At 34.4% G+C, this 8,578-nt stretch overlaps 1 protein-coding gene across 25 annotated transcripts in view; it reads left to right on the top strand.

Moving 5' to 3' along the window:
* Positions 1–8,578, top strand: part of LOC128685742 (broad-complex core protein isoforms 1/2/3/4/5) — a 505,734-nt gene that overhangs the window by 120,836 nt on the left and 376,320 nt on the right. The window contains exon 6 of one of the 25 annotated variants that reach the window (XM_053772354.2): positions 393–7,758. The exons of the other annotated variants lie outside the window; for them this stretch is intronic. Within the exon in view, the coding sequence (XP_053628329.1) occupies positions 393–731 (339 nt within the window). The 3' untranslated portion in view covers positions 732–7,758. Of the gene's footprint in view, positions 1–392; positions 7,759–8,578 lie in introns of those variants that run through there. 25 annotated transcript variants of the gene reach the window in all.

Genomic DNA, 8,578 nt, shown 5'->3' on the forward strand with positions numbered 1-8,578 from the left:
CATTCATGATTTCTCACATTATCAAGAAACTGTAAAAATAAAAGATCAACAGAATGCATAGAAGAGTGAGATTGCACCTCACGGTCAACATACAACATCTGACCCTTTGTGATAATGTGGGCATCTTCACAAAGGGTCAGTTGTTGTGTGTTGACCATGAGGTGTAATCTTGCTCTTATATGTCTTCTGCTTATCTTTAATTTTTACAGTTCCTTGATAATGTGAGAAATCACAAAGTTCTTGAAAGTTCACCATTTTTTTTCAGTGGTTCTGCATAAATGGATGTATGAATGATTATAGTGTGTATGTGAAATAAAACAAATCGAGTAAATCACGAAGTAAATTTTCGTTGGATAATTGACAGCCGAAAGTAAAATGGATGTCCTCTACAGATAATGCTGAAGAGGAACGAACAAAGGAGTGCATCACGTGCTGGGGCCTCGAGACACAAGGAAGTTGTGTGTGCCACAAACAAGACACACCGATGTTCCTACTGTTCTTACACCTCCACGAAGGCAACAAATCTTAAAAATCACATACGTATTCATACTGGAGAAAAACCATATGCTTGTCCCCATTGTCATTATCGTGCCAAACAGAACAACAATATGATATCGCACATTCGTACCCACACAGGAGAGAAACCTTATTCCTGTAATATTTGCCCATATCGAGCAATAAATGTCACAACACTGAAAAGGCATATGCAAGCTCATCATTTTTTTGGTTGATGCTCAGCATGGTACATATTCAGCTTATTTCACTAAAAATAACTTCTGCCCTAAGTACAGACTTTCACTCTCAATTACCAAAGAGTGGGTAATAGTTTTGGATGTTTATCTTTCAACTACTGTAATTATTATATATTCTCACTGGTACCAATATTTACTAGCTCTTCTTGTAATCCATTCTATTATTCCACCAGTCTGCAAAGAACTTTCAAGGAAGAGTATAGTTTATATCTATGACCTCTTATTCTCATTGATTGTTAGGGAATCATTCTTACCAATTCTTTTGTATCTCTTTATGGCTGTCATGTATCATTTTTTTCTCCCAGTCAAAGAGGACATGCCTAATATTTCTTTGTAGGGCATTTTTGTTTTTTAGCTGTAAGGGCTATTTTGTAGCTTTTTAAATTTTTTCTATTTACCATTTTATCACCACCACATATTCCAGTTTAGGTGTAATAAATATTGCCAACAGCTTTTTTTTTATATATATAGAATTTCCCCATCATTATGTTTAAAATTTATTAAAAAAATTGCCATTGTAGCATTTTCTTAGGATTTCAGAATGTAAATTTTCATTGACACACACTTCTCAATAGTGATTCCTTTAGTATTTTGATTTGTGATAAATGGTTTTCAAAACTGACAAGTTAAAGATTGAGACACTTATGCAGCAGTATTTTGATTATTCAGTCTGGTTTTAATTTTTTATCATTTGTTAATTATCAGTTACCCACTAAATTGTATCACTCCACTTCCAGAGTCTGTCTTAGTTTAGCAACTGGAATAGTCATTTTTATTGCTCATTTTGGAAATGGTTTTTTATATCTGAAATGTCACATTATGATTCCCCTCTGCTGTTGTCTCTTTTATCTCTTCTTTCTTCATTTGTGAACATGTTGATGTGCTTTCTAGCATGTTATGTAAATCATTGATCCCAGCAGAGTGTGCAGATGGTAGCATCACCCCATGAGGATAATTGTATTACTATTTGCATTTTCCTTTCAAAAAGGAAATCTTATGTTTTACAGTATCTAGATTTCATATACTTTGCAGGGATTTTTTAATAAAAAAACAAACTGTTTAGTAGTAAGCAATTTTTTTTTTTTTTAGTTTTCCAATTTTATCAAATGTTTTTTTTAAGTATTGGAATGAAATCTCTAAGACATTTCAAAGAAGATTACTTAGTTTGTCTTCACATTCTTCTAATAAGGATGGTGCTATCTTGTATGGCCCTGTTACCTTTTTCTTGTCAGTATCCTACAGTATCTTATTTATTTCTTCATATATTTCAATTGTCCTTCATTTTGGTCGGCTCTTTGAGGGTTTTCTTCTGTAAACACTCAGGAACTTCGTATTGTTCACATTTCCTTTTACAGGAATAAAGAATTTGGTTCCCCTTTGTCTTATTCATTATTTTTTTCCAGAGTTTCTTTCTTCCTCGCTCCTTAACTTCGTGTATTAATTTCTGGTTTATTTATATTTGATAAGATCCCGGGATGTTTTCTACAATGGTTATAAGTTCCCTTTCTTCATTTTTGACTAGCTCACTCTCATGTTTGTATATTTTGTAGAACTACTTGTATAACTTGTAGGAGGAAGTAAAGAGTTAATATATTTTTTACACATTTCATATTGAATATACTGTACTGTATTAACCCATTCATTGTCCAGACTTCCAATCTTGAAACTTGTCCACAGTGTCCAAGAATTTTCATTTTTTTTTTTTTTTCCCTATGAAATGGTAGAGAATCTTTTTCTGAAGGTAATAAAAAAGTACGAAATTTGACAGAAAATGAATGAAATTACGCTTTCGTGAATTTTGCTGTATTGACGATATTTATTCATTGGTGATTTTGCCTACTTTGACTTTTATTTTATGCCATTTACATTGTTGCAGCAGACCAAATTCTTAGCTATTTTGCTAGTATGTCTTTCATTTTATTGAGTGAGCACAAGACACTGCCCAGTCAACTATGTCAACTACCCACTAAAGTGATCAGAAATTGGTAATTTGGCCAATTTCACACATTTCAAAATAGGGTCCAGAATAAACAGTGTAAGCATTCCTGGCACTAAAATATAATTTCCTCTGCTCATTACAGTAGTTATATATGTTCCCAGGCCTTACATACGAATTCCATTTTGATTTTTTATTCACAAAAATAGAATATTTACTGTTATGCAATATTGTAATAATTGTAATACTTTAGTGTCTAGAATATCTGCAGTGCTCTTTTTGAGTTTTTAATTGGAGTTTTTTATAATTTTATGTATAATTGACCAAATTACCAATTTCCTTGCACTTTATAGGGAGCTTCTGGTAATTGAAGGGCAGTTTCTTATGCTCAGTTGATAGAACAGAAGGCATACTAGTGAATTAGTTAAGAAGTTTATTGAAAAGAGCATTGGGATTGGCTTCAAACAGGACTCAAAGTGAGTGAAATAGCTGGTGCATAAATTGCCCCCAGACTGCTGACTTTACTCCTGCATAATTCTGTAAGTTTTCCATCAAAGTCAGTAATTTTGGTGTCATTACCTTCAGAAAAAGATTCTTTGTTTTTGCAGAAGTAAATATATATTTTTTAATTCGGGCACAGGACGTAACATTAATTTCAAGGGTCTGGACAGTGGAAAGGGTTAAGGAGAACACTTTGTGGAGACAGCTTAACACTGGAGTATACATGAAGTTTAGATAATGTCACAGTGATAGCTTTAGAAAATGAGTTGGACCACAGCAGTGGTGATGCAGATAATGCCACTGGAAGTGGACACAAAATTATTGCTGAGATTTTTTTTTTTTTTTTGATATTGAAAAATCATGGTAATAGTTATAGAGAAAATGTAACTAGTTTGGTGCCTGTAAAGCAAAAAAAAAAAAAAAAATGGATGAAAAGAATACCTAGCCATCAGTTGCTGGAAATACTCTATGCTCATTTGCTCATTGGAAGTGCTTGTATAGATGTACAGGAATAAAATGCAGAAGCATGTAGAAAAATGTGAAGTTAACCTGTACCCATTTAGAATTTTTATTTCATTACCAGTGATAATATAGTAATTGAATGTTACTGTAAATACATGCTTAACCCTTAAACTGTCCAAACGTTGATCTACGTTTTCACTGCCACTGCTTCGAATATTTTGAAAAATGAAAAAAATATATTTTTTTTGTAATTAAATTAAAGAGGGCAATTTTCTGTGTGTTATAAGACCAAAAAAGAACAAATTTTTTTAGGACTAATTCTTACTGAGATATAAAACAGCAAAGTTGGTGCTGAATGCTCACCTGACAGCAACATGGAGTCCTGCCGCTTGCAGAAGTGTTGTTGATATATCTTTTTTCTCGTTTTTATTTTAATTTATATAATTTTTATGTCCTGATAATTACAATTTATAATAGTTCTTGTGATTTCATAGCCAATCTTTGTTCTGACACTAATATTAGGTACAGTAGGGCCCCGCTTTTATGGCAGGTTAGGTTCCAGGCTACTGCCGGAAAGCAGAACGCCATTTTTTCCACTTATAAATGTACATATATATATGTAAATGCCAGATGACAAGTTTACACTAACATATATTAAGTAACAATAGAACTTAGGCATTAAAAAACAAAAAAAGTAAAATACACACACAGTACACTCATTATTTACCTCAAAATATTCGTAGTCTTAATGTAGGGCAAGAAGTTAGGTGTGGTAGCCCTCCTGGCCACCCCCACCCACACATAATATACTACGACGATGCTTAAATAGTGATAAAATACACATACAGTACATTCATTACTTACCTTAAAATATTTGTAGTCTTAATGTAGGGTGAAAGGTGAAAAGTATTTATTTGTAGAAAGTGGTGTGGTAGGTAGGGTAGTGTAGAGAAACCAGCCTGGCCACCCCACCCACTATGTAAACAAACAGAGGATGCGTCTGGTTATGGTTCATAAACATTCGTGCAAACACCTTACATTGTGTACAAGTTGTCTCCACTGTGGTACAGTAGAATAAATAAAGACCAACACTTCCATTCTCATGTAATTTTTAGAAGGAATGATGCTCTGACAAATTATTATTAGTATTACAAATTATTATTAAAAAATTATTATTACAAGGAGGGGTGTTAATGTTGCAGTTCAAAAACTGTAGTGTAAAGCACCCTTCTGGCAAGACAGTGATGGAGTGAATGATGGTGAAAGTTTTTCTTTTTCGGGCCACCCTGCCTTGGTGGGAATCAGCCAGTGTGATAATAATAAAAAATAAAAAGAAGCACTAAATCCACAAGGGTCGTGAATTACCGCTTTGTAAACAAATCTCATATTTATGTCAATTTTTATTCTGTGGGTGTATGTATAGTGTTTATATGCTCTGTAACATGTTTCTTATATAATTTTGAAGAAAATATCATAGATGGACTAATGAAAATGTCTTTATTAATGTAAAATAAGGCATTTAATGTGCCCAAGAGAGATTATTGTTACATAGTATTACTATGGCATTATGAGTAGAGAGACTCTTAGTGATTTTAATGTGTACCTACATGCCAGAGCACAGTGTGTAAGTATATTTAGGTACAGGTACAGGTACACATAAGCATAATTATGAGAGTACATGTAAAATATGCAGTAACTTTAAAACACTTGAAATTTTGGAAAGTTTCCAGACATAATAAATGTGCTCACGAAGAACACTTGCTGTATAGCAAATTTTGGTCATAATTTGAAATCGCCGTATTTGCAGAACACCATAAAGTGGGGCCCTACTGTACTGAAATAGTACTCAAATAGTCATAATCACACAAGCAGGTGTACATTTTTACCTGCCATGGTCATTTACTATTGCCTAGAAATATATATAAAGTATTTATAAGTCTCAGCAATGTTATAGACATGCTGGAGTATATATGAATCTTCTTGAAGTATGGTGTTTATGATGAATGTCGCTAAACTGCCGACAGGGTAAGCAGTGGAGTGACACAATGATAATGCCCTGCTGCAAGGAACCCTGGCTTTATTTGTTTACACTGTTGCACACAAACATGTATGTCTGTTTGTCTATCTGTCTGTCTATCTGTATCTCTCCTTATCTTTCTGTCTGCCTGTGTCTCTCAGTCTGCCTGTGTGTGTGTATCTTTTTGTCTGCCTGTGTGTGTCTGTCTTTCTGTCTGCCTATGTGTCTCGGTCTTTGTCTGCTTGTGTGTCTCTGCCTTTCTGTCTACTTGTGTGTGTGTGTCGTTGTCTGAGTGTGTGTGTGTCTTTCTGTCAGCTTGTCTCTCAGTCTTAGAGTGGCTTGTCAACAGGTATTACACACGATGCAGTAGAGAACTTTGCCTGGAGTTTTTGGGTTATCCTAGGTAATTTACACTATGTATAATAACTGTACTTATGTGTACATGTGAAAGAGATATAGACAGAGATATAGACAATTAAAGATACAGAGATACAGACAGATAGATAGCTATGATATCAAAAATGAAGGGAAGTTGCACAGATGTTAAACATGGTTTATTATAGAGGTTTTTGATATTTCCTCAATCACTTGTGGCCACATCCATAACGATCCTCTTACAAGGGGAGTGTTAATATGACATGACATCAGTGAATCCTTGGTGTTTGCCACGATATTAGCTCTATATGGTGCTCAATTTTACTGGTGCTTTAACAAGGTACTAAGTGGTCCAACATTTTTTTAATACTGCTCACACTGTGTGTTAAAACCCTTTCTATACTTGCCAGGCATCTCAGCCCAGTCATGCCAAATTTGGAGGCAGGAAAAATAAAACGTAGATCTACGTTTGGAGCAGTAGCAGTGCAAACGTAGATCTACGTTTGGACAGTTTAACCCCTTGATTGTTTTGGTCATATATATATACGTATATATATGTCTTACGAGCCACCGTGTTTGAGGTATACATGTATATACTCAAAAATTCTAGCAGCTTCAAATCAAGAAGGAGAAAGCTGGTAGGCCCACATGTGAGAGAATGGGTCTCCATGGTCAGTGTGCACCATATAAAAAAAATCGGGGAGCCAGTGGTGCATTGTGGGAATGCCATTTCAGTAGCCCTTGTTCATCATGCCTAGAGGTAAGAAATATCCCAAGTGATGCTCTAACACAGATGGAAGTGTCTGTGAAGATCAGTTTCATGGTTTTGAGGAGTTTGTGACCAAAACCATTGCCCAGGATACCAGAAAAAATGGAGAATGAAGAATGAAAGAGAATGAAGAATGAAGGAGAATGAAGAATGAAGGAGAATGAAGAATGAAGGAGAATGAAGAATGAAAGAGAATGGAGAATGAAGAAGAATGAGGGAGAATAAAAATAATTAGATAGTAGGATGGAGGGGAAGCAGCATCCAACCCCATTGTTTTGACAGGCGGTAGGGGGAGTGAGTAATGAGACAATATGTCATTTTTGACAGCTGCCGAGGGCGACTTGTGACTTGGCACATTTACAAGTCTACACACACACACAACACACTTGCTGAAGATAATAGCAGTTATACGAAAGTGTCCAGTGACTATGTGTATATATATTATAGAAGCCAGAAGGAATGAAAGAATGAAGACAAGGGAATGTAGGTAGGAAGGAATGATGACACATTTACCTAGGATAACTACCTAACACAACTGTCTACTACTACTATGAAGAAAACTGCTCAGACAAGGTATTTTGTCTATGCACATACAAAAAAACACCCACAAAAACTCAGAGACACTTATTTTATGTGTGAGAAGTGTAAAAGACCATTGTGTATGACACCATGTTTCAAAGAGTTCCACAAGCTGCAGAACTTCTAATAACATGTCCAGTGACTGTACATTTGTATATATATTATAGAACAATACAAGTTTTGTAAATATGTTGATAATTATGTTTGTGTACTTATTGTGTTGTATACAACGAGTGTATATATGTGCATTGCACCATACTTTGGTCTCACAGGCCACATAAGTTATGTGAAAAAATAAAATAGTGAAAAAAAAAAAAAAAACAAGAAACCTTCCAATACAAGTAAACCAAAGTTTACAGGGTGAGCAGTCACCACTGTTGCCATAAGTGGCTCATTTTCTACCAACTTCACACCTCTATATCTTGGTAAGTAATGATGGCAAAAAAAATTTTTGGACTAAAACAGTCAGAAAAATAATCTTAACATTTTCATATTCGAAAAATATTTTTCGACACCAGGAGACACTTCAGGATTAGGGGTTTCGACAGTCAAAGGTTAAGGGTTAAATATATTTGCAGAATTTGTATTTTTTTTTTTGTCTGATAAAAAACATAATTTACATCTAGGCAGCTTTTTTTTTTTATCTTATTTGTTCTACACACAAATACATACAAAAATTCTCTTCACATTGTACAGTCTTTGAAAGTGTGTTTAATGGAAATTCTTTATAGCCGTCTTTTCAAGAAGAGATGTACACATCAGAATTCTATATTAATTACAGACAGAAAATATTAATATACTGGATTATTTTTTGGGTCACTGCTCTGGTGGGAGATGGCCATTGAGGTAAAAAAAAAAAAATATTACTGTTAAGTTTAACATGTTCGTTGCTTTTAAACTAAAATTTCTTGTATAATGATTTAATCTGTAAAAGCCTATATAACAGGGCCTTTTGTGTTACTAATTGACTGATAGAATGGTCAGTAGTCAAAGTTATACTGTTTGAAATGCTGGTTATGTAAAGCATGAGTCAATATGAAAAGATCTTCATTCTAAAGGGAAACCAGGGTTTTGTGGTCCTTACAGGCTGCTGTAGCCAAAATTATTTACTAAGGCACTTATGAAGCTTTGAATGCATCCAAGAAACGCCATTATAGCTCTACTAAGATGGGCGTCGTCCCCTACAG

The sequence above is a fragment of the Cherax quadricarinatus genome, chromosome 23, assembly GCF_038502225.1.
Source record: "Cherax quadricarinatus isolate ZL_2023a chromosome 23, ASM3850222v1, whole genome shotgun sequence".
NCBI classification, from domain to species: Eukaryota; Metazoa; Arthropoda; class Malacostraca; order Decapoda; family Parastacidae; genus Cherax; species Cherax quadricarinatus.